Genomic DNA, 25,894 nt, shown 5'->3' on the forward strand with positions numbered 1-25,894 from the left:
TTATCTTCTTTTTTTTTACTTTTTTTACTTCTTCCTCTAGAAAGGCCTTTAGCTCTTCCTTTAATAGCTTACCTAAGTTAATAGTATACTACTTATCTACTAGTACAGACTTAGTTATATTAGGCGTTAGTTATCTTATTATAGCGCTCCTTTATTACTAGGCTATAGTTTAGGATCTAGTAAGCACTATTACTACTCTAGTAGTTAATATACCTAAGGATAAGGAGATATTAAAACGTATTAGAGGTAAGGATAGTATTAAGTAAAGGAGTTAGTAATAGGTGTAGTTAGGGTTTAATTATAATAATTATTCTAATATGCCTCCTCTAACCCCTATCTTCTATAGAGTTTTCCTTTTTTGTTATTCCTTTAGTGACTAGTTTATCTGGTCCTGGTCCCACTCTGGTGCCCCCCTGGGGCCCCGCTCCGGGCACCTGACAACTGGCTTCAATACCTTTGGAATATATGAATAGGGAGATCTAAACCAAATACGAGTCCTCTGAGAACACTTTGATTGCTCTTTCATCTTGAAATCCAAAACCTTAGTGGTTCTCATTTCACTTTAGGTGAATTTAATAACTTTGAGTTTCTGTTTTGCACATATCGTGGCTTTAACCGACATGGTCTTGGTCTAAATAAATCTGTGGTTAATGATAAAGCGCTCTAATAGATACACAGCCTAAGGAGTATTAGCTTAATTATTGCCTAGGCTTAAGCTAAATGTCTTAGAGAGAATTATCTACTATCTATCTAGCAAACACCTTGACTGCCAGTATTTCTTTAAGAGCCCTTAGACCGAAGTCGACTTAGACTGAAAGACTCCTATCTTGTTTGTAATTAATTTGAAATACTTATACTTGTAAGAAGATGTTTTGCATTTACAGATTCTTTTAGATTTGGGATTGATACCGCTATTGACTAAAACGAAAGCTGGAGCCTTAGCTTGGATACTCCATATAAAGACTGTTGCGAATTTGCGTTGTGTCGTAGTGTACACTACATAAGGCGTTAATTGCTGCTTGCGACACGTTGTTTTGGCTTGTATCGGTCGCCTAAAACAATGTCTTTTGCTATGTCTTGACGCACGCAGCACTACATACTAGAATGATGGTGAAATATGCTTAATTTCACGAAGGAAAATATCTGAAAAGAGTGATCCAATATAGGTAAGTCATGAGAATAATGGATGAAACAACATGTAATAAGGCACCGGGTAAGGCTGATACCAGATGCCAGGTATGTATGAGGGTATTGTGACATCTTTTATCTGGTCCAACTTTATACGGATATGTCTTTTATTAAAGTTTCTATTAACCTCACACGGCGTTAGTGTTAAGAAATCTCCGCAAGCTACAGCTTCCCTTATAAACTACAGTTCGAACGTTGAGTTTAAGCGTAGCTATCATACTGCTCCTTGCTCTACTGCAAGATTAGGTTCAACCCATGTGTAATGTTGTATTGCCTGATCGCTTGCAATGTTATCGTATGGCGTACCCCGATCCAAGTAGAAGTCCTGGTATAGCAAACAACTAGGGGTACGAATGTGCTGGTACATGTTTGTCTTCAGGTGGTCTGATAAGAAAAGACACCACGAAAATTTAAAATATTAGTTGCCTCCTGCGATCTACTGTGTGGTTTTGATGGAAATCCTCTGAAATAGATATAGAGGACGCTGTTGTCTCTTGTATTTTGTTGCCTGTATACGCAGTAAAACAGGACACATTTTGACCCTTGACTGATTGCCGGCGCCATACCTTTCAAATGTTGCATGACAGTGAGCCAAATCGTTCTATATCTGTTCGACACACAGCGGCAATGACCATCGTCTTCATTTACAATATCTGAAGTATGATGAAGGAGCATAATGCTTGTCCCAGGGACAGAATGCAATTCATTATCATTCTCCGACAGAATCAGCTGTAGTTTCCGGCTCTGCGGATATGGTTATACTCCGATCTTCAGTTTGGTGCATAAGTCAATAGTATGTAGTAGGAAGAAGGTGATGAAGGAATCTTCACTAACGAATCGAATGCCTACTGCTCACTGTATCCCATAGAATAGGGGAGTCGAGAATCAGTTGCTCACTATAAGTTATGAGAATTACAGAATGACTAGGATTAAAATGTTTCTTGATTCCTTGTTACTCGATTACGAAGGTAAGGAGGGCATGCAAGCGTGTTACGTTTTGAGTTCCATCAAAATATGAAAAAAATGAATCGAAAGCATACCTATCAACCCTGAAAAGTACACACCTTAGTTTTTCGATGATTTTTCATTTCGCTTTCGATTGTTTAAATTCGAACATACATGTATGATCTCAATTTTCAATCATTTTCAGAGAGTGCTTACGTGTTGGAGCACTTCAAAGCTCTCCAGGGCATTAGACTCATCGTCGGTATCATAGTAGATCTGAACAATAGAGCTGGACAGGTATCCTCGCCATTCTTGAGCCCATTTATTAAAATATCTCTCAGTAACAGAGAGTAGTTGGTACGGGATGGTCTTATTTTGATATAACCTATGAGACACTCTAGACACTCGAAGATAGATGAACAAGCCATAAGCTAAACTGTAGTTGAAAACCACGTTATTGTGGCGAAGGCTATAGGTTTGGTGAAACAAATCCTTGATCTATGGGCCAAAACAGGATTTGCGTTGCTCCAGAGTGTGAGCCGTCTAGATCCTCTTCGATGAACTAAGCTACCAAATCGTTAGTTACCAGCAACAATGGATGTTGTGCTGGCATTGTTACTGGCCATTCTCCTCATATATGGCTTCTAGAGTGGGGAGTGCTTGGATTACTTTTACTCAAATTGATAGATCTTTGACAAGACCTCGATCTTGATAAGCATGTGGGACTCTTCCGTCAAGGGGAATCGCGCAGGAAAGATATGTCATTGTGGTCTCATCCATAATTTGGGCTACTCGAGAACCAGGGTCCCATTGCCTTGTTTATTTCCAACAAGATATTAATGAACGTTTCTTCGCTAGTGACAACGAACCTTCAATAGCAGTTCATAAAGATAACTCCCCCACCCTATATCCGAGCCACCCCCGCATCCGAGCCACCATCACCACCACCATCACTACCACTATCACCACTTATTTCACTATCTCTGCCGCCCACCTATATGCAACTTTCGGCCTCGCTGGGTAACTCGGATGCCCTAGATTCATCCGGACTATCTATATTGCTGGGATCCGGACTTTGGGCCCGGATTATATCCTCTATAGTAGCAAAGGTGCTGTTAGGAGATAATTGGACCTTTTTCCTCTTGCGTGACCGTATATTATTTAACTAGGCCTGTAATGAGTTGACCTGCCTTTCTAGAAGGGCTGCTCTAGATGCCTGCTCATTATAGCCCTTTTGTAGCTTTCTAGATAGGTAGCAAATAGTATAGGTATCTAACTCATCCTTGCCTAACTGGATTAACTAGTGTAATTAATGCTGTAGATCGGCAGATCGACAAGGCGTTAACTATAAGATAATGGATTCGGCTTCATCCTACTGTTAGCTACTAGTCTGCTGGCTAGGCTGGCTCTGTTAGGCCCTAGTTACTATTAAGTTAGATAGGGGGCGTCTTATATATATAGGCTATAATCTAGATAACCTCCAGCTACTACTAATGTTAATAGATATAATAGATGCCTTGTGGGCCTTAAAATAACACTCTAAGAATACCTTTTTACTAGTAACAGTTAAATCTGTAACCTAGTTATCTAGATATCTAACCTCCTTATAATAGGCCTGCTTTAATAGGCTAAAGACAGCTATATCTAGAGGCTAGAGGACAGCAGAGGCATATAGCAGTAGAAATAGTAAATATATATTATACTACTAGCATTACTATATAAAATTAATAGTTATATAGCTATAATACCTATTAAGAACTAGTAGTCTAGCCTCCTCTAGCTAGGTAGGCTTAGTGCATAAGATAAAGACCTTCTCTAGCTATTTAAGGGCAGTATTATTAGTCGTCTAGCTATTATTAGTTACTATAAATCGCTATAGCTTATATATATTAAGGTTAGATAGGAACCACTAGGCCTAAAGTAATTTACCCTTATATATAACCAAGGGGGGTAAGGAGCTACTAGCAGCAGATATACACTTAATAATAGATACCTATACCTAGGATCCTGGCTGCTTTTTCTAGATATATTGTGATGCCTTAGAGCCTAGCACTAGCCTATTACCCCCTCTGCCCTCTATAATACCAGTCTTATCTATATTCTATCTGTTAGATAGATAGATCCCCTAGATAGCAGGGATACTGCCAAGGCGATAGAAGAAATCCTGGATAACCTTGGGGGAATGGGCTGCCCATCGCCAGGCATCAATTGCTCTGGATCAGAGGGTTCTAATAGATAGATTTCGCCGCATAAATCAGGCTATCTATTTCCTCCCTATGGGAGGATGCCTATCGCCTATCATACGCTCTGCCAGGCCCTTTACTTGTTAATGGTTAACGTATCTGCTAAGGGACTGTTAAAGGGTAATATAGGCAGCCAGATTATCCTCCTAGGCCTGGGATAAGTGCTGCCTATCTTCAAAGGCAGCATTCCTGCTTTACCTGCCATGGTATTAATATTAAAGTGTTTGATATAGTATACCCCATGCGCAAGCAGCAGCCCGCATACCCTTTCCAGACTGCACCTCTAGAAGGGCCCGTTGGAGCTCATCTTCAGAATATTGCTTCATAATAGGTTAAAGAAGGTATCCTGAAAAAATGGCGTTGTTTGGTTATGAATGGCAATTGTTGTGATGGTTTGAAAAAAGTAGTGGTGTTGATGAAGGAGGGGAAATGCGGCATTTTCGGGTGGCTCGGATGCGGGGGTGGCTCGGATATAGGGTGGGGGAGTTATGCCTAGATAGTCGGCTTCATGCGTGTTGCAAGTACAATACTTTAGCTGCTCATGAGCTTCTAGAATATGATACGGCCATTGGTAGTGATGGCAAAAGAGCAACAAATCCAACCGCTTCTATTACTTCATCGATGGCACTATCAATGGCCCGGATGATCTTATCTGAATGATGATACCTTCAACGTTTTACATTCTGGTTACAATGCTCGAAGAATCCATCTAACCACTATTCGTTCGTAGTAACCAAAGCTTGTGACGCAATGGTCCACTTAACCAGGGGTTCGTAGTTGGGGATACAGGTTGATTGACAGCCCTCTTTTCGTACGTTGACGGCCCTCCGGCCACCACCGCCACCACACACCTTCACTAACCATAGTTGTCAATTCCCAACACAAAAAACGCGCTTTTCGCTACAAAACTATAACGACTAACAGACGGCTATAATGCTTAAGATCAAGGCCTTAATATACTATGGTATCTGGCTGAAATAAAAGCTCCCTGTCAGGTATCTAATGCGCGCCCCCCTACTGCAGAACTTCTCTGTTCGTGAATATTCCCCCTTTATAATGATGTCGGCTATGGGGGGTAACATGGCTGGGAGCTTTCATTTACCCCTACCACCTTGTATAAAGAGTGCTAGCTACACGTACCTTATATAGGTTCTCTAAATCGTGTAAGGAAGTGCGTAGGCTATTCGATTAATGTTATTAAGACCCTGCGTTATATGTATACTAGTAAGGTCCTGCCGCTAGACCTACTTACTAACCCTAAGATCATGCGTAATGCCTGTCAACAGGGTTGTCCTCTACAGGAATTTTAGACGGTTGTTAGTAATAATAGTTTTGTCGCAACAGAGCGCTTTTTCTGTATTAGTTATTAACTACGATGCTTGGTGATAGTGCGTGGCGGTGCGTGGCGGTAGTGGCTAGAGGGCTGTCAATTTACCAAAAGGGGGCTGTCAATTTCAGTTGGGTGGGTATGCAATGAAATTGGCACTTGACCCGCTTCGTAAACCTTTAAGCTTTTTAGACTCAGACGTTGAAATCAAGCTTTTCCTGATGGGTGTATATCGCTTCTCTTAATGTGGCGATACTAATGTGAGTCATGTCGAAAGACCATTGTGAAGACGAGGGGCTTTGCGCCGTCCTCGATAAGATACAACTTCGAGCTCAGATGAAAACCGAGAGCGAAAGACCGTAAGAAAATAACGAGCGACAAAAACCAAGGGTTTGTATCGCTGGCGTTGCGGACAGGCAATCATCCATATCATCCTCATGGCCATCGTTCCAGAGAAAGGAAGGCTATACCTAGAGTGGTTCAGACGATTTCAGCTGGAGGTGCAAATCATAGTAGCTTATTTGATAGCTGCAGAAGTTATCCCTTGTCTGCATGATGGCAACTGGGGAGCAACGTGGTAGTAAAACCATCCCCCAGGATTGAAAGCCCACCTAAACGTTGAGCCTCGGCATAAACCAGCATTGATAATATCAAGCTGAGGTCATAGACCAACCAGAGCCTCAAGTTTATGGCCGGTTTATTCCCCCTAAACCTGCTTGGCGCCACCCGTTCGGGCCGTTGGCCAGATCCCCGCTATTTACCCTCTTTATCATCCGACATGCCCGTAATTATCAAGGAAAAAGACGGACTCGCTCGGCCGAGTGGGGTGCGGCAATATATTTCGGCGTTCGGCTTCTGGCGTAAAGCTCAGATGAGAGTTTTATAGTGGAGACATGAGCCAATGAACCATGAAGTGAGTGGCGAACACCGAGGGTTCGTCTGACACCGAGGGTAAGGGCATTTTTCCAAGGTCGTGATGCTAGCTAGTGAGTCCCATACCCCCCACCCGGGCAGTTTTTGGGCCTTTTCTTTGGAAATTTCCTCTTCTCCCTTTTACCATACCATTTTCCCGGTTTGTTTCTCCTTTGGGCCTGAATTGAGATATTCATTGCGTAAAAATGGCCCAGAACCACGAAGACATGGCCGCTGAGTACGTAGTAATGCGCCTATCACACCAATCTATGAAAAGTTGCATGTCACTGACAGTCCGTACCCGCAGGCTCCACGAGACGTTAGGTGAACGTCTACCACATAAGGAGACAACTGACCTTGCGGGCGGTTACATCGTGGCAACCGACGCCGAGAAGAGGCCAGTATCTCCCATCAACGGAGATACGGAATCAGGCCCGACTCCTGATGGCGCTGAGCCCAACGAGTATGAGAAGAGCTCACTCCGCCGTATCGGGGAGAACCTTCCCGCCTCAGCCTACCTCATTGCTGTCGTCGAGCTCACTGAGCGTTTTACCTACTATGGCGCTCAGGGCTTGTTCCAGAACTACATCAGTAACGACGCAAATGGAGCCGATGGCCCCAAAGGCCTTGGAATGGGACACCAGGCCGCAACTGGGCTGAATCTGTTCTTCCAATGGTTCTGCTATGGTATGTCGCGTCTCTTTCCAAATGCTTCTGTACACCGCAAGTTTGAAAGGAAGACTGACGTGTGCGTTTTAGTTACGCCAATCTTGGGTGCCATTATTGCTGATCAATACCTCGGCAAATACAAGACCATCTTGGTTTTCTGTGCTTTCTACTGGGTTGGTTTGGCAATCCTTTGGACTACGTCTTTGCCAGTGGCCCTTGAGAATGGTGCTGGCAAGGCTGGCTACATTGTCGCCATCATCGTAATTGGTCTCGGTACTGGAGGCATCAAGTCCAACATCGCCCCCTTGATTGCCGATCAGTACCAGCGTCGTGTCATGGCTGTCAAGACGGAATCCAACGGCGAGCGTGTCATCATCGACCCCGCCATCACGTACCAGCGCATCTACATGATCTTTTACTGGTGCATTAACCTGGGATCTCTGTCACTCATGGCCACCCCCTTCATGGAGAAGTACAAGGGCTTCTGGACTGCGTACCTGATGTGTTTCTGCGTCTTCAACATTGGTATCGCGACGCTGGTGCTCCGCCGCAAGAGCTTTGTCAACCGTCCTCCTCAGGGATCCGTTATCACCGATGCGTTCAAGGCGCTTGGTATGATGATTGTAGCCCGCAACATGGATGCCGCCAAGCCCTCATGGCGTGCTGCCAACGGCAACGAGAAGCCTGTTCCGTGGAATGACCATTTTGTCGATGAGCTTAAGCGTGCTCTCAGGGCCTGCAAGGTCTTTGTATTCTGTGAGTAAAACATTTTCCATTCTATTCCAAGCATTGGTCCTCCTAGATGTCTATCACTTGAGACCCCAAAAGCTGATGTCCACGTCAATTAAGATCCTATTTTCTGGGTTTGCTACGGCCAGTTCTCGACGAACTTCGTCACCCAGGCCGGACAAATGGAGGGGCACGGCATGCCGAATGATTTTATGCAGAACTTCGACCCCATCTCGATTTTGATCTTCACTCCGATCCTCGAAAAGGTCGTCTACCCGCTTCTGCGCAAGTTTGGCATCGAGCTCAAGCCCATTATGCGCATCACCATTGGTTTCTGGCTTGCAGCCCTTTGCCTTGCCTACGCAGCCATCGTTCAGCATCTCATCTACAACGCTGGCCCTTGCTTCGAATCTCCTGGAAACTGCCCCGAGGGCATGAGCGGAGGTTCCTCGCTACCCAATCGCGTCCACATCGCCGTCCAGACGCCTGCCTATATCTTCATTGGATTATCTGAGATTTTTATCTCAGTCACAGGTCTTGAGTATGCATACACCAAGGCCCCTCCGAACATGAAGTCCTTTGTTCAGAGTATTTATCTCTTCACCAATGCCTTTGGTTCGGCCATCTCTGAGGCTCTGGTCTCAGTTGCCGTCGATCCCAAATTCCTGTGGTTGTATACCGGTGTGTCCTGCTCCTCGTTCGTGATTGGGTTTATTTTCTACTTCACTTTCCGTCACTATGACGCCGAAGAGGACAAGATGTACGAGTTAGATCGCGATCAACCTGTGGCGAATAGCGAGGGCTTCAAGCAAGTTGCTCACGAGGACTAGGTCGTCGGTAAACTACACTTGTAAAACAGAGAAGTTGACTGTGAGATATATATGTACATTACGAATAATCAGGATGAATATTAATGGGCGTATATGGTCAAGGCGGTACGAATCATTCCTAGTTGTAGTAAGATACTTCAGCTTAAATGCGTCCCCAGTGACTTGTTTAGCTACCCATCTGTCAGGGACAACAAATCAAGACCAGAGGCGTTGCAGTGGGGAGCCGTGCGTGGGGAAGCTGGCCGTTCACATCTTGCTGAATACAGTATAATCCACCAATCCCAAGTCCATCAACGCTTTCGGTCAGACTACCTAGCCATTACGGCGCGAGATTACCCGTCTTGGTGGTGCAGGTGGAGCAGAGACTCTTGTCATTATAGTGACTGGCCTAGGACTCTTGAGAATCAAGATCAAGGCTTATAGCCTACGTGTGAGAACTTCAACCGTGGGAAAACAGAAATAGCAAAAGAACCATTCCAAGTAAGAGTTGAAGGGACACATGTGTTGTATACTGAGATGCCTTAGGAACCCTTTTTGTTCTTTCACTTTCACCTTATCCACCTAATCACCTCTTTCGTGTAGTTGATGAATCACTACAAAGAACTTTCCATTCACGTCTATTGAAATTTACAAGGGAAATGAGCCATGGATATTCTATCGATGACACTCCATGAAATTCAACCTGACTTCAATTCGAGAGATTATTCCCAAGTCGATAGAATGACAATGAATGGGTGCTGCAATCTTACGATACTACACTTCAGGCTTCAGTGTCCTCCTTCTTAGACGCAACTCCAATGAGAAACATTTTCCAAACGTTTTCGATATACCTGGAGGAAAGGTCGAGGTGGCGGGGTCTACCATCCGTGACGCTATTAGCGAGGTCGGTCAAAGACTCAATTGATGGTGCTAGGTATCATATTCCTGTTATCTTGAATAGCATATTCCACCGAGAGGCTGGAGTGAACCCCTACTGAAAATGATAAGATTATCAAGCGCAATGCTCTTCAACTGAGCTACATTGTCGGTGTAGAAAGGGCAGACCTCCGGGTTGATAAAGAGGAGCACTCCATGAGATTTTGGGCAAGCCGTAATAGTCTTGATCAAATTATTATTACCTCGGAAATGGAGAGTTTGGCCTTGGAAGCTCTAGGTTCAAAGGAAATTCGATTGACTAGGTGAAACAATTGACACCTTGAGAGCCCTGAGACTCTGAGGATAAACTGTTCATCATCTATCTGGTCTAGAGTTGGCGAAGCCTTTTCGCAGCGATTGATAACAAAAGGTAACATGACAAACCGACCTAACGCGCCTGTAATCTGTCAAAAGTATTCATGGTATAAACGAGACACAGAGAGCTCATGATGATGTAATCGAAATGGGAGTTCCATATTAACCGTTATGGTCTTTGATATACCTACAGTTTTGACGTCACGTTGGCGATGCAATCGTCTTCTAGTACGCCACACTCATCATGACATCATGACATCAATGATCCACATAATTGTGGCTTGCTAAACATCACCTTATAACAGCTTCGTTCTCTTGTTGAAAGAGAACCGATGGCCAGTCTGTGTCCCAGTTCACTTTATTTTGCACTTGGCTTTTGACGATTGTTACAATTATCCATACGTAAAGACCTTGACAGCTCTGAAGACCCACCCTAGCCCGATATCCAACTTCACAGACATCATGGCCGACGCAAAGCAAGGTGGTGATTTATTTGACATGGCTAAGGACGGAACCAAAGGTTTGTAAACAACATACAGGGCAATCTCCAATAATATTCAAGCTGACTCGTTTCATTACTTAGTACCCGGTGATGCAGGCAAGCAGAACATCATCAGCTCCGTGCCCAACCCTCACCAAAAGGACCCGTCTACCGCCGGCGGATTGGGCTCAACAACATTGCATGGCGCTGCTGATAACCCCATTCACGACGAGGAGGGTAGACCGTCAGGCGTTGGCGAGGGGATCACAGCTACTGGTCACGATATTCCTCAATCGGTCACGGGGAAGCCAGGTGGTCGAGGTGGAACTCAGGGATCTGAAGATATCAGAGCCGCTACAGGGGGGTTTGCCACTAAGTCTAGCCGCTCTAAAGAGGATGTGTAAGAGATAGCAAGAGAACGCGCTGTCAAAAGCAAATAAAAAAAGTCGCATCATCTTGTACCTATAGCTAATAGATCATTAATGTCTTAATTAACTAAATGTGTAAGGTGTAAAACTATTTTCTACTACTACTCCATTATTATATTTTACTCTACAACGTTGCTGTTAGCTAAGTTTACAGAGACACAATGAGAGAAAACGTAGACGATTGTGCTGAGAGTATTTCACCTGGTTTACAAACTAAAATGGCAAAAGTTGAAAGGGACGAGACTCGAACTCGCGCGGGTTGCCCCACCAGGAAACAGATGTTAAGCTGACCTTAACCTGGCGCCATAACCAACTCGGCCACCCTTCCATTGGGTATAAAGAAATACCCGCTACAAATGTAAGTATGGACCATAGCGCCTGTGTCTTGACAGATCAATATCACAAGATTTTGCGTCCTTCAGATAGTGTAAGCAAATATGAATCAAGGTATTGGTTAGTTACCAGCTGTCAAGCACTGCAGAACGGGTTTATCAGCCCTGTCCTAATATTGCATTGTATAAGGTTAGATGTGATGAGCAAGTGTATACAACATCTACCGCTTACCGTCTTCTAGCATTCTTGTTGTGGGGAAAGTTACCGTGAAAGTTGGTGTATTGATATCAGTGACTGGCCGATCGGACGGACTTCGACCAGCAAGCCATTGCTGATAATTATATCTTGTTCTTTGCCGACCCCCAGAGCCGGTCTGCTAACCCTTCGCCTCAACTTGCTTCCCCAGTTGGCGTTAGAGTCGCGGCAAGGTAACGTTCACATGCGGCTTGGGTGGGAACATGTGTGCTCTGGACCATGAGAGGCCCGGGGAGAGGGGTCTGATATGACCTGCCCACTGATATCTTGCGAAATGTGGAACTCAAGGAATCCGCTACTCTTCCCTGCCGTGATACGAGATGTTCACTTCAGTCAATGTGTGGCTGTGGTAGCAGACGCGACTCTCTTGCCGCACGTCCTGTTTGAGGTGCAGAAAGCTACAGTGGACGTTGTTTCTCAGGTGTTTAGACTTGTTTCTTCGGAAGAATGTTTATGATGAAATGTCTGACGGCTGCCGTCTCTCCCGGTACGAGAGTCTCTCAGAAACTTGGCTGAAGTGAAGAGTTTGCATGGGCTCATTTGAAGGATGCGCTGGCCTTTCCGGCGTTTCTCTTTCTACCAAGACATTGGGCTCCAGTTGCAGTTCAAACTGGTAGATTCGGTCATACAAATGGAGGCAATGACTATGCATCACTGGCAAGGAAAACCGTAAGCATGGTCATACCGAGTGAAGCCAAGAGCTGATGCTATGAGATTGTTATTGTTCCTCCTTGCCACATCGCCGCATATCTTGATTGACTATAGCGGATGTCCAACGCTACAGGAAGTGCGCCTTCTGAAACGTTTTAGTTACAAACCTAAAGCTAGCTCGATCCCATAATCGGTGGCTATTTACATACACAGGCGCTTCTGCTAGAGATGGCGAGACTGCAGGGCCCTAACCGATAAGTAAGTCGATTGGGGCCGAGATAGGCGACATCAAGCCATCTATACACTAGCGTCAGTACACTCGGAGGATGCCGCAGTGTCTGGTCGTTGTGGTACGATCGGGTTCTCATTCTCCGGAAGTCTTTCTTTGCATATCCTGCTACAAAATACCCCGGCTTACCGCGACTAAGAAAAAGAAACAAACATCCACTAAAGATCGCTTCGGCGAGCCCGATGATCTCGTCGGCCCGTTGTTAGCTCATATCTCATTGGAAAACACCCGCGAGTGCGGCGGCGTAGTCGGCGTAGGACGAGCCCATCTTCTCAATGTCGTAGTCGTTCCAGTACCCACCCCCGGCCACGGCGTACTGCGAGGACCAGCTGCCGAACCTTTGCTGGGCCTGCCCCGCCGTGACGCCCTGCGACGGCTTCGCGTCGTTGACCACCCACAGGAGGGGGATGACCTTGATCCCGAGTGCGGTCTGCCACGACCCCGGGTTGTTGCCGGCGCCGCCGTCGTAGACCTGCAGGTACACGCGGTCGAACAGGCCCGGGGCCGCGGCGTCGATGTCGCGCTTGACGGTGGCCCAGAAGCCGCTGTTTGTGTACGGCGCAATGGAATACCGGTAGCCGATGGCGCCCAGCAGCCGGGCGAACTCGACCGTGCTCGACACGTCGTAGACGCCTTCGTCGTCGTTGTTGAAGGCGTCGAGGTGCCACTCCGTCTTCAGGATCTCAAAGTTCTTGTACAAGACGGTGTCGGGGCCCGGCCCGTCGGCGTTGATCAGGTCGCGGATGTTCTGGAACGTCGTGTCGTGCGAGACCAGCGAGACCTCCACCCTGTTTATGTAGGTCGTGCCCGTCTTGAAGGATTTAATCTTGTCCGCCAGCGCCGCCCCGCCGACGTACGCGCCGTTTGTCACGACAGGGGCGTCGACTGCCTCCCCGGCGTCCCCGGTCGAGTAGTAGACCAGGTCGCCGTTGTCCAGGACGCCGATCCGGAAGATGACGAGGCTATCGAAGCCGGACGTCTTGAGAGCCGTCGTGTTTGACTGCAGCACATCCTTGAAGAGGAAAATGGATTTGACGCCGGTGTCGGCTGCCGCGTGGATGAGGAGAGATCCATACAGCAGCAAAGCCACTAGTACGGCAAGGCGGTTGAGGGTCGTCCAGTACATCATTGAGGTATTGACGGTGTATCGGAGAAGCAGATTATCATGATACACCACGCATCCGCACAAGGCATAAGCTCGTCCCTTTTAAAGAGGTCTCATCCACACATTGTCGCATACGACAAGACTGGTCACCCGCAAACAGCCCCTGTGTGTTATCCTGTCCAAGTAGAGACCCTGACGTAACGTAACAGCTGCAATGGGACCACGAATCAGGGTATTGAAAGAGGTGCCGCCATCCCATGATTTCTACTCGTCCGCCAAAACCTTGATAGCCGACTCACTGCAGCTCGCTCGGATAGCAGTAAGGTTATTGCGTTGGGGGAAAGGGGCTGCGTGCCAGCCGATATGATTAGACCCTGGCTAGTTGAGAAGCCTCTCATCCCCTCCTGATCTTGCGATGTGTGCGTGAGGCGATGCAACCGGCTATAAGCGCCGATCGACCAATATCGGGGAACCTCTCTAAAGAGGCGTGATAAGTCGTCTTGGCTTCCCCGCTCGTCACATCACACCTTCCTAGTCTAGGTGCCCAAAGCCTCAATCTAGTGTTGACCCCCCTCCCTCCTCGACTTCCCTCTCAAGAGTGCTGAGCGAATGCTTCTTTTGACGCTTGAAAACTTGGTTCTATGCTTTACATTGTGACAACGACGCTTTACTCAGGGAGCCGCGCCCTAGAACCGAGGGCATTTCTTGCTTCCTGCCGTTTGTAAGCTTTAAAGGGCACACGGAGATACTTCACAACCCATTGGAGCACGATATCGACCGCCAGAGTACTATAACATCATACAATAGAGGAATCAACAACCCTTCTTCCTGTCATAAGATCGAAACGCACACTTCTCCTACACGATGCTGTCCTTCTACCGACGACGCGCAACTTGCTGCGAGGAGAGCCCGACGAAGGGACGGCCAGCTGTGCCCGGGACGTGTTCAGCATGTTCATGTGACTCGGCGTCGCCCCGGTTGGCATCTCATGTCATGGGGGTAGTCGGTCATCCCAGAGCTAGGAAAACTCCGTGAGTGACACGAAACCAGTCGCAGACGATGTTAGATGCCACATGGGAACCTTCGTCTTGTTAGTCGGAGTTGAGCCGTCGGATTCGGGTCAAGCATGGTAACTGAACGATCCATGAAATCGACATGCAACTCCTCGTGAGCAAGCAGTTCTCACAGCCAAGACGACAACGAAAAAAAAAAAAAAAAGCAATACTGATCTTGATGCTGGTTTCTTCGCAAGACTCTTACCCACCTTCTCATCAACGACAAGGGCTGGTAAGGAAGGGGCTTCCCCCTCCTCGCCAACAGGACGGTCCTCTCGACCACGAACGGCCGCTCCCCCGTACTTGTCTTCCATGTGCCGACTCAGCGTCGCCATCAGCTCGGCCTTCAAGTTCTCTCTATATGCTCGTGCTCAGAAGCGCTCCATCACGTCGTGCATGAAGGCCCGGAATACAGTGTCATTACTCGTCGACGTTGTCCAGAAAGGCCATGGGATAGTGGTAGGTCGAATCGGAAGATTGGCCGGGAAGCAGCCCATCCCCATAGGTTGGGTTATTCACTTGCATTGTCTCTCGAATCTATTTTCCTGTACGAGAGTCATGCGGGTCTCTCAAACACGTAAGCCCTCTGCAGCATGAGCATCAACTCATAACCATTGCATTACTTCATGTCGTATCCCAATACGTGTGTAAACGTACAAACGCCTGTTTAACATGGCCCGTCCATCGGCCCTTCCGGGGCATAACGAGTGGCTCGTCGGCCAGTTCTATGCCAAGTCCAGCCCTCTATTGTCACATTCATCTTGCACTTTATTTACCCTGTGACGCCCTTAGCGCATCCACCTCTCTCTGCAACGCGTCAAGGTCTGCGAGAATATCTGCCGCCATTCCACCATCTGCTGTGCCGTGATCCTGTACGCTTTCCTCGACACCAGACTCCTCTGGAACGTTGCTGCCCATGGCCTTGGTACTGTCGATGCTCGTCCTCCTCACTCCGTACCCATCCATGCTTCCGCGGCTGCTGCCTCTCTGTCGCGGCGGCGGCGGCGGCGGCGGAGGAGCGGCGGTTTCTTTGCCAATGCTGATCTTTCTGCTGGGGGCTTCAATGCTTCTCACGCTTGGAGGTCGACGTATGGATGTGTGACGCGCCGGGGGCGGCGGAGGGGGCGAGATCTTGGGAGGGGTGTTCGCCGCAGCGTGTAAAGGAGCCTCAAGATCGGACGGAGCCGGGCTGGCGCCGTTGAAGGATGCATTCGAAGGCGACGCCAGCTGGTACGACTGCCGGTGCGATGCATGCGGACGCCTTGGAGGCGGTGGGGCCGGGGCGTTGATGCTCCGGAAGCTCTCGGAACGCGATCGCTGAGACTCCATGGACGAGCGAGGCGGGGTATCGGCCTCGTAGTTCGCCGTGCTCGGAGCAGTTGCGCCGGCAGAGGGGGTCAACGATTGGCTACGGGCATGACCTCGGCGTGGCGGAGGGGCGGGCGTCGGCTTTTTGGTAGTCGCCGGAAGGGTCGGAGTGGGCGTGGTGTTGAGAGTGGGGGAGTCCAGCTCCGGAACCTTGCCAGCGGCCTCTCGGGCGAAAACATCTTCCGCGTCATCCAGGCCATGACCGCTAGGGGCCGGCGGGAGGGGCTTGTTCGTGTCAGATGGCGATACGGGCGACGCCGTCTCGGAAGAGACGTGCGGGCGTTCCGGCGTTTGAACGCTGATCTTCCTGCCGTGCCTTGAGCTCGGAGGAGGGGGCTTTCTCTTGGCAGCTGTGGGTGATGACAGCAGAGAGCGTTGTTCGTCTGCACGACGATCTGCCATGTCCAACGATGTCCGAGGCGTATCCAGCCCGGGGGCAGCATAAGATGCATCGGTCGGGAAACCGGGGGTCGAGTTTTGGTGCAGTTGCGAGTTTTGCGGGGGCGGCGTTCCGGCACCAGCCTGACCGGTGAGCAGCAGCATCTTGAATGAGTTGACGTCCATAGACTTCCCGGCTGCGGCGGGCGAAGGCTTCTCTGCCGTCAGGACCTCCAAGTCCTGCAGCGTCTTGCCAAAGGGGTTCTCGGGGGTGCCGCTCGCATTGGCAATACGAAGGGGGGCAGCCTCGGGTAGGCCGCCGGGGAGCTCGGGGAACCTCTTTGAGAAGTGGTCGTCGTCGTCGTCATCGTGTGAATCGTCGTCGCTGCTGTCTTGACGGCCAAAGCCACGACTGTGAACGGACTCGGGAGAGGAAGGGGACGAGGGCGGCGGCGACAGCACCCTGACCTTCTTGACGACCTTCTGCTTCACCGGTCGCAGCTCGGGGGGTGGGGGGGCGTTCTGGCGAGAAATGCCTGATGTGATGGACTCGAGGAAGGCCGAGGTCGTCACGGGGTGAGGCATGGCGGGTGACAGGGCGGCGGAGGCCGAGTTCTTGCGAAAAGGATTGTGTCCGGACGCCATGATTGGGGCTGACAATGGCTCAGGCTCGAGTTGGATAGAGGAATTCTATGTGTGGGTTATCTCGTAGTACAGGGCTGTCGAAGGAGGAAGAGTTAGGCAGCCGCCATGGCCATGTCCTGTCAAGGGAAGACGTGGAGGGGTGTCGTAATCGCCGGATGACGCTATCGACGCAAGGCTCGACGACAGCGACGACGATGATGCTTCGAGGGTCGAGGTCGTTGGAATTGCCAGAGAGTCGAATGACGGAAGCAAGGCTGGGTAGCCGAGTTATGTTTGATCGGTGGGTTGGTAAATCGGGGAGGGTACGGATTGATGAGTATTGGTTGTTTGGGGAGGGAGCACGGGTACTGCGGGAGAATGTTAGTCTCGTCGGCCGGAACAATCGGTTGGGGAGGGGGGGTGCACACGAGTCGCAAGGGACGCGATGGTAGAGGGATTTTGGGGTCGGGATGACGGGTAGCCCAATAGGGAAAATGGGGGGCCATGTTGTTTGCTTACCACGGGTGTTTTGAGCAATGGGCGGGAACGCAAGGGCAGCGAGGTGCCCAATTCTTGAAGAGTTGGGGTGGGGGGCCAGCTGGAGGAGTGTTCTGTGCGTCTATCTACGAATAGAAGATGGTCGGTATGGCTGGTGATGGTATGGTGTTCGTATGGTAGCGATAAGAAGCAGTTGACGGGTAATGGAAGAATTGAAGGGGTGGAAAAGAGGCAGCAGTCAAGTAAATGTGGATGCGGATGCGGTGGTGGTGGTGGTGGTGGTGGTGGTGGTGGTAGTAGTAGTGGTTTATTGGCGTGCGTAGGGGCAGTGCTGGCGGCGGATGGTTGGTTTGGGAGGGATTTGATGCGAGGTGTGTTGTAGAAGATGACGAGAGGAGATTGGACAGAAGCAAGACGTCAGTCAGGTCCGGACGAGGTCGAGGGACCAGGGGTGGTGGGAGGGACGGTCAGTGCGATGCGATGCGACGGGATGCGATGCGATGCGATGCGATGCGATGTGTAGTGTATTTTGCTGAGGTATTCCGTATGTATGATACGGATACGGTAAGTGAGTGATAAGGAAGGCAGCATGAGGGCAGCAGGGGAAGGAGGAGGAGCTATGAGCTCCCGCTTATCGCATGCCGAGGATACCTACCGTAGGTACTGAGAGTGTATACGGAGTATCCGTATACAGCATTCGTACACTGGATAGGGATTTTGGGCGTATTTGGTGATTGACGACGACAATTTTTGATGGGGAAGGACCCTCCCCAATGGAACCCTGGCGCTGGCGGGGGAGGGGGATGATGTAAGAGAAAGGGGCCCTTCCTTCTGTGCTGTGCTACTCTGCTACTGCTAGCTACTGCTAGCTACTGCTGCCGCCGCCCCGGTCAACGTCCAAGTCAACGTCCAAGTCCAAGTCCAAGTGCCGCCTGACATTTTGCCTCGTTGCAGTTTCCGCCCTCGGATTCCCTGTTCCAGATGCGGGTTTGCAGTTCCAGATATAAACGAGACGCTTGCCGACACAAACACATGCATATCTACATTACACGCATGCCCACCTACAGTACCTAGGTACCTGGGTAGGTACATGGTAACTACATGAATACATACATGGATACATACAGCAGGCAGGAAGGACGGATGAAGAGAGAGAGAGAGAGAGAGAGAGAAGGTGAAGAAAGCACACGGCTTGGCAAATGGAAACGTACTCTTCTTACCTTGCTTGGTGCCTACCTACCTATCTAGGTAGGTATGTAACTGCAGGCACGAGGAAAAGGAAGCAGCACCAGCACCAACACCAGCACCAACAGAACCGGGGAAGGAGGACCTCGTGCGAGGTAGGTGCCCAATACTTGCCTCCATTCGACAGGCGCGTCCCTGAGGTCATCCTGCTAACCCCACATTTGCATACCCCGAAACGAACGGGAAGGCGCGCACAGCCCTGTACTAGATACTTACCCACAGTACGGATAGTTAGGTATGATGTAGGTAGGGAAGGAAGCTCTCCTCCTCTCTGCCTCTAACCTCAACACACCGACGCCGTTATTCCTCGGAAGCAAAGCCGACCCATTGCTCTCTTTCTCTTTCTCTCTCTCTCTCAACTCTCCTCTCTCCCTCTTCGTCTCGCCTCGCTTTTGCTCTTCACAAACCCGCCCGTCCAGCACCTCGCCAACAATTTTCAGGGCCCCCTTCCCTCTCCACTCCATCTCTGATCCAACGCCCACCGAGTGTACGGTTGCCCCCTGCACCTGTCGCCCAAGCCGTTCCGGATTTACAGCAAGGATCCCGGGATATGCAGCTGCTCCCGAGGCCTTCAAAAACCGCGCAAGAGAAGACGGATGCGTAGAGGCATGTCTATAACCATGAGATTTGCTACCTACTTTCCGCGTCCACCACCGTCTCCTCCTACACACACACACACTCTTCCACCCTCCCTCCTCCCTCCCTCCTCCCTCCTCCAAAGCCATGTGTTTCTCTATCACGTGCAGCCAAGGTAGTGTACCAGGTACAAGAACATCGCGGCGGCGGTCGGCGGACAAGAACGAACCGGGCCATGTCTTCCTTCTTCACCCTCCCTTCCCCCCAGAGCGATCAAGGTTTGTTTCAGGAACACCAATGGGAAGCAAGCTCGGGGCTAGCCATCCGCGTCACTCCTTGCACCCCGTCAGGACCTGCGCTGCGCCGAAGCGTCTTTGAGGGCGGGAGGAGAAGGGGGGGAAGTGCGACTGTGCGCCGAACAGCGGGCGATGCTGTTACTTAGTGTGTAACCGATAGACGATGGCTAGGAATAAGAGCCGCGGGTGGGTGGGTGTTTGCGGCTGCCGCACGCTTCTGAAAGCTGCGAGCTTAACGTGTGACGCCGTTGTACCGGCCCGTGACCTTCCATCTCTCGAGCGTTTCCCTTCCCCCCCGCACCACACCGCACCGCCACGCCCTCCCAAGCCCAGAACTGAACCGCGACGAGTGGCTAAGAGGCAGACCGTTAACGGCTGGATGTTAGTCGCCGCCTTCTCTCCCATCGGTAGTACGAGCCCATTGCCTGCCCTGCCTCCGTCGTCAGGTCTCTCTGATGGACACGCTTCAGCGGTCCGCTGTAAACAGGAAAAAGCCCGGCGCGACGGCATAGGCAGGCCTCGATGGCCAGGCCCGGTCGGCTCCTCAGCCCGCCTCCATTCGCAAACACACACGACACACACCTAGGTAGCTACCAAGCCAAAGCCAACCCGCGGGGAACGCCACGTGAGGCTTCATCCAGATGACCACCAGCACGGGGGGGGGAGGACTAAGCAGCAGGATTGTTATCGCGGGCGTGGTGCGGCGATGGCGGCCGCCCCGTTCGTCGCAGTACGTGTTTAAATCCAGTGTCTTCGTCCATCCAAAGCAGCAGCAGCAGCAGCACCCCGACGTCCTGGCCTAATTGCCATGGGGGGCGATGGGCGATGGCACGCTCGTCCAATAAGTAGCACGACCTCGGGCCGCCGGGGTGTCGTGCAAAGGGGGGGGGAGGGGAAACAAGACCTCCCACCCCACAGTAGAGAGACGCGGCAACACAACAAAAAGGCCGTTTCCGTGAAGTCCATAGACTAGTAACTCGGGATTATGCGTCCTATATGCTCTTCTCCAGCCACGCGCGCGCACACATACACACCCGCACACCACACCACACCACATACATACATACACACAATGTTGGGTAGTGAAGAACATGCAGAGAAAGACAGCGCGCCCGGGGGACACGTGACTCTTCCAATCTTCAGCGCGGGCCGGCAAGAGTTCAGGGTATCTCGGGCGCCTCTTCTCTCCGCGCGCCCCCTTTGCACTCACTACCTATCTGTACCTGTCCTTCAACATCGGTGGGAGGAAAGACCCCGACATACCGACCGACCGCCCGCCGCAACACCCCGAAAGGAAGGACAACTGAACCAAATATATATATATATATATATAGGGAAAGAATACTCCGTACAAACGTAAACAAAAAAGAAGTGCGAACCGCGTCTCGACTCCACCTCCGGGTGTGCCGGTCGTAGGTAGACCGACCCGTGGCCGCAACCCTTTTCTCTTCTGTATTGGGAATTTCCTCGTCGTGTGTATATGTGCGTGGTCTTGTGCGATGCTTCATTTCCTGGCCGGCGCTTGGTCCATGACCCCAGGCGTCGTCCGTCAAACGAAATGTCCTTCTGCGGCATCATTTCTCCTTCTCAGGACCGATGCTTGTAATTAAACACGCGCGGCTTTACGACCTGTGCCTCCCCCTGACCAAATGTCGACCGTTCATCTTCGGTTCAGGCCTCATATTGTGAGGACCAAGGCGTCAGGCAGTGCGGATAGAAAAGTCATTGTATGAACAGTGACAAAAGGCTCCCATCGTTGGTATATCGCGCGAGCTATAGTTACAGTGGTCGAAAGAGTCTCAGTCGACGCAGACCAAACGCCGCCACCATGTCTTGTGGCGGGACCAAGAATGCGTACACAGACACGGCGTCGGCAGACGTCGCGTAAAATCTCCAGAGACAAAAAAAAAAAAGCCCAGCATCAACTCGACTTGACCCGTCCCTTTCTCGCAGCCCTCAAAAACCCCCCAAGGGACTTACACACGCGCGTGCGCGCACACACACACACATGGCGATAGCAGCAAGTAACAAAACACAAGACAGAAACGCGTCGCGTTTTCCCTCCCCGGTCGGTTTCCCACCAACCGTCCCGGCCCTTTGCCCTTTCCCAGTAAACAAAAACGAGACCCCCCGTGAACGCCGTTGGAGAAGATTCATGACACCAGACGTTTGCTGTGTGAAAGCCGAGCAAATTCGACATTGCATCATCGTAACGGTTGCCTGGATGGATGGACGGATGCCGTTTATGCAGCGGCGGCGGCGGCCTCAGCCTTGGCCTCCTTCTTGTCGGCGGCCTTCTTGGGTGCCGCCTTCTTCGGCACCGAGGCCTTCGCCGGGGCCGCCTTCTTGGGAGCGGCCGCCTTCTTCTCCTTGGGCTCCTTGGTCTCCTTCTTGGCGGCGGGCGCCTTCTTCTCCGTCTTGGTGACGCGACCGGTCTTGGTCTTGCTGAGGACAGCAGGCTTCTCCTCCTTGGCGGGCTTCTCCTGTTACGCGTGTTAGTCAATGAGGCAGGACTGAACAAGTCCGAGGCCAAAACATACGGCGGCAGCCTTCTTGGCAGCAGGCTTCTTCTCCTTCTTGTCGGCGGCGGCGGCCTTCTTGGGGGCAGCGGCCTTCTTGGGAGCGGCAGCCTTCTTCTCCTTGGGCTCCTTGGTCTCCTTCTTGGCAGCGGCAGCCTTCTTGGGGGCAGCGGCCTTCTTCTCCTTGGGCTCCTTCGCCTCCTTCTTGGCGGGGGCCTTCTTCTCGGCAGGCTTCTTCTCCTTCTTCTCAGCAGGCTTAGGGGCCTTTTTGGCCAACTTGGTGCCACCAGAGGGGCCTAAAGTATTGTAAGAAGCATGAACGAGACTAACAGGTGGGGATGTAGCTTACCCTTGGGCTGCTCGAAGACACCCTTCTCAACACCGGTGCGGAGGGCCTTGTTGAACAAGGAGTCGAACATGTTGTCGGTGACTGTGTTGATCTGGTTGTTGGCCTTGACGTACTTCTTCAGGGACTGGCGGGAAGATCCATTACGGTCCTTGAGCTGTGAAGGGAGACGCGTCAGTAAGAGAGCTGTCAAGGGCAAAGGCGGTAGAGCGTGATAGGCGCGACTGAGGATGCCGACGGGTGTGCAGATGCGGTAGGCAAGGCGCACTAAGACGTCGCCGGGCAGGTGACCCGTGGGGCCCTCCTCGAGTCGCGCCACTCTTTGCGCCGGACAGAGAAGCGGCGAAAACATACGGCGACAATGGCGTCAGTGATCATGTCCTACAAGTGGTTAGCAAGAAGGCGACATGCAAAAAAACCTGGGGCTTCGGAGTACAAACCTGGTAGCTGGCGTGGGTGGACTTGGTCTTGGTAGCGGGAGCGGCGGCAGCGCCCTCGGTCTTCTTGGGAGGCATTGTGTTGTTTTGGGTTGGGTGGGACGGGGTTATGTGTTGGAAAGTTGTGCACTTAAGCGGATGCAATCGAAAGCGCGATTGAAGTCGATGGAGGGACGAGTTGAAGAAATAGATTGGCGACGCGTTGTTGGTTGTTGAGAGAGACGAGAGAAGAAGGGATCCGGAACGAGAAGGGGGAGGGAGCGGGTGCGTGTAGGGAACGGGGCATGTTTTTATAAATGAGCGGGGGCCGTTGGGCGTGGTGCGCAATCAGTAACTTTCTGGTCCTTGGTCTCGGGGGGGTTGTTGTGTCTGCCGCCTTTTTCTTTTTTTTTTTTCCTCTTTTTTTTTACACTTGGGTGCTGTCCAGGTGCCGGTACCATTTGGGGGGAAGGATGGGGGAGGTGATGGGCGCTGCACAGTGAGTGAACCACGAGGACGGGCGCGCCGCTTCTGGGGTCCTTCCCCCCCCCCCCCTCTCCACTCCTTCCTCTCCGACCTACCTTCCTTCCACCTTTACTACCTACCACCTCCTTCTCGATCCCACCCAGACATAGACACACACGCGCGCACACCGTCACACCTTCCTTCCCCCCCATCTCTCCTTCTCTCTCTCTCCCTCTCCCTCCCTCTCTCTCCTTCCCCATTTTCCCAATCTTTCCCGCACCAGTCGAGGCATGACCATGATGGTCCAGAAGGGTTTCAGATGTCTTTTTTGTGCCGATTCCTTCCCGTTGGGTCTAGCAAGGTCTCGTCATGTCGGGTAGCTAAGGTGGGTGGCCTACCTACCTTAGTTACCTAGTAAGGTAGATAAAAAAAACTAAGATGGCAGACGCAGGCAGATGCAACAGGTGCATATGGCAAGCCAGGAGAGCAAGACTGACTGACTGACGGCAGGCAGAGCCCCAGCTTCCGTGCTTCCGCTGGGTCGACGTCCCCCCCCTCCTTCCCCCCCCCCGCTCCTTCTAACTAACTAACTAACCTCTCGACTCGAACTGACCTACCTCATCTCCCCTTCGTTCTCGCTTCCCCCCTCCCCCTTCACGCACACACACACACACACATCATCTTGACTTGCTCTGCTTCCTCTCGGCATTCACACCTCATTTGTCCATTCTTTACCTGCCTTAACCTAAATTGTTGACCAGCGCTGGACCCGATGACAGACAAACAAACGTGCGTCTCTATTTTGGACGTCTAGTCTGCGCAGTTGTCTCCTAAGGAACCAGCCATCAATCGCGCTCAGTGTGCCAGATCCAGCACGGCCGCCGCTTTTCTGTTCGACGACCACCGTCGCTGGTTGGCCGAGTCCCTTTCGTGATGCCCATTCATACCCCCCCCCCCCTCTGATTGTCTCCGAGTGTCTTCCGTACATTCATCTAGACTTGGAGGGCACGCGAATGTGATTGCCTACCTGCCTACCTATAACTGTCTGTCGTTCGCGGTCGGTAACTCATCAGCCATGTGGCAACCAAATCGCATCCCCGATCGACTCAGGAAGCCGGTCGCCAGCAAACCGCAGATCCCCCTCACAGGACAGCTGAGCTTCCCTCCATCTCGTCACATACACACGCTCTCTTCCCTCCGGCAGAAGCTCTCCGGCCCACGCCCCGAGCAATAGCAATGGCCACCTATGCATGAAGCTGCTGAAGCTTCTGTCGTCTCTGGAGTCAGTTTGCTGTCACACCCTGGACTACCGGGGCCGGTCCCCTTGTCGCCCCCCTGTAAGCGGTTCGAACACCTCAGCTGGTGTCCCACGCTGTAACCTTGATCAGACTCCAGAGCTTCCCCCCCCCCTGGCGGACCAGTCATCTTTCTTGCCTTGGCCGTGCCGGGGTTCGTTGTTCTGGTGCCCTTCTACTGCCCTACTGCCCTACCCTTACTCTGTGTCGCCGTTGCGTTGCGGGCTTTCCACTGGCTGTGGTGCCTCAGTAGTTTGAGCTACAGTAGGCAGTAGGTAGGTATTACTTCGTAGTTGGTTCATGGGAACGGTTGAGATGACCCCAGAAAGCCCAGCCCACTACCGTCTTTTCTGGGACTCCAGGCAAGTGCTCTGCTGTAGGAACAGTACTCGGTAGAGTGGATAGATTAACTACTTCTGGCGGTCCCTGAGCCCGCCCACCAGCCAAAGGCATACACAACCAAACCCTAGCAAGGCCAGATCTCTCGCGCATTTCCCCTTCCGCCTATGGGCTCTTAACATCAAGCCAACATCACCACCATCAGTGCATCCATCCATCCCGTTAGTGCAGGCAGGCACGCGCACTGTCTGCCATGCCATGCCAGTGTGCCTCCTAGGCCCCTCCTTCCTTTCTTTCCGTGCCCACTGCCCACTGCCCACTGATCTCTCTCTCTCTCCTTTCTCCTCTTCCTTCCCCGTCCCTTCCCAGTGTCCCACCCCCCGGTCATCATCCCACTTTCCCGTTTTCCCATCGCAACTGCCATGTTTGCCATCGTCCAAAACAAAAGATACGTGCAACTTGTACCCCGGTATACCTAGGTACGTAGTATATTTCTCTCGGTCATGATTTTCCCCATCTTAATCTCGGGCGCTTTCTCTATCGTCCGATTTTTTTTGATTGGCCAGAATTTAATCCTGTCGGCACCTACCTTGCCTACCTACTTTTGAGGTAAGGCAGGTAGGAGGTACCTACCTGACGGGAGGTGTAGGAAGTTGAGCAGGAGCCCATCGCCGTCGTCGTGGTCCCCTCCTTCCTCCCTACCACCTACCTAGTGTTTGGCTCCTGCTCTGATGCGGGCGGCACACGTTGCCCATCCCACCAAACTCATTCTCATCGCCCACCTCAACCACCCTCTCGTCTCCTCGTCCCTCTCCTCTTCCTCTTCTCTCTCCATTTCCCTCTCGAGCCCGTTTGCTCA

The 25,894-nt window shown here is 51.1% G+C and overlaps 5 protein-coding genes and 1 non-coding gene across 6 annotated transcripts; 2 read left to right on the forward strand and 4 right to left on the reverse strand.

The window, feature by feature from the left end:
* Window positions 1-6,821: 6,821 nt before the first annotated feature.
* On the forward strand, window positions 6,822-8,843 carry GLRG_09305 (POT family protein; the record flags this gene model as incomplete). The annotated part of the gene is made up of 4 exons (XM_008099990.1): window positions 6,822-6,853; window positions 6,923-7,302; window positions 7,375-8,040; window positions 8,134-8,843. The coding sequence occupies 4 exons, from the start codon at window positions 6,822-6,824 to the stop codon at window positions 8,841-8,843; spliced, it is 1,788 nt and encodes a 595-aa protein (XP_008098181.1).
* A 1,692-nt stretch (window positions 8,844-10,535) lies between these two features.
* On the forward strand, window positions 10,536-10,958 carry GLRG_09306 (uncharacterized protein; the record flags this gene model as incomplete). Its single annotated transcript, XM_008099991.1, has 2 exons — window positions 10,536-10,593; window positions 10,657-10,958. 2 exons carry the CDS (start codon window positions 10,536-10,538, stop codon window positions 10,956-10,958), a joined length of 360 nt encoding a protein of 119 aa, XP_008098182.1.
* A 253-nt stretch (window positions 10,959-11,211) lies between these two features.
* Window positions 11,212-11,310, reverse strand: GLRG_13227. The gene has a single exon. It is a non-coding gene; the product is annotated as a tRNA-Leu (tRNA).
* A 1,414-nt stretch (window positions 11,311-12,724) lies between these two features.
* On the reverse strand, window positions 12,725-13,636 carry GLRG_09307 (coagulation factor 5/8 type domain-containing protein; the record flags this gene model as incomplete). The annotated part of the gene is made up of 1 exon (XM_008099992.1): window positions 12,725-13,636. One exon carries the CDS (start codon window positions 13,634-13,636, stop codon window positions 12,725-12,727), a length of 912 nt encoding a protein of 303 aa, XP_008098183.1.
* Window positions 13,637-15,438: 1,802 nt separating this feature from the next.
* Window positions 15,439-17,061, reverse strand: GLRG_09308 (uncharacterized protein; the record flags this gene model as incomplete). Its single annotated transcript, XM_008099993.1, has 1 exon — window positions 15,439-17,061. One exon carries the CDS (start codon window positions 17,059-17,061, stop codon window positions 15,439-15,441), a length of 1,623 nt encoding a protein of 540 aa, XP_008098184.1.
* Window positions 17,062-21,898: 4,837 nt separating this feature from the next.
* Window positions 21,899-23,035, reverse strand: GLRG_09309 (linker histone H1 and H5 family protein; the record flags this gene model as incomplete). Its single annotated transcript, XM_008099994.1, has 5 exons — window positions 21,899-22,138; window positions 22,196-22,470; window positions 22,524-22,677; window positions 22,875-22,901; window positions 22,961-23,035. 5 exons carry the CDS (start codon window positions 23,033-23,035, stop codon window positions 21,899-21,901), a joined length of 771 nt encoding a protein of 256 aa, XP_008098185.1.
* Between the last annotated feature and the right edge of the window lie 2,859 nt (window positions 23,036-25,894).

This window comes from Colletotrichum graminicola (assembly GCF_000149035.1).
Source record: "Colletotrichum graminicola M1.001 genomic scaffold supercont1.47, whole genome shotgun sequence".
NCBI lineage: Eukaryota > Fungi > Ascomycota > Sordariomycetes > Glomerellales > Glomerellaceae > Colletotrichum > Colletotrichum graminicola.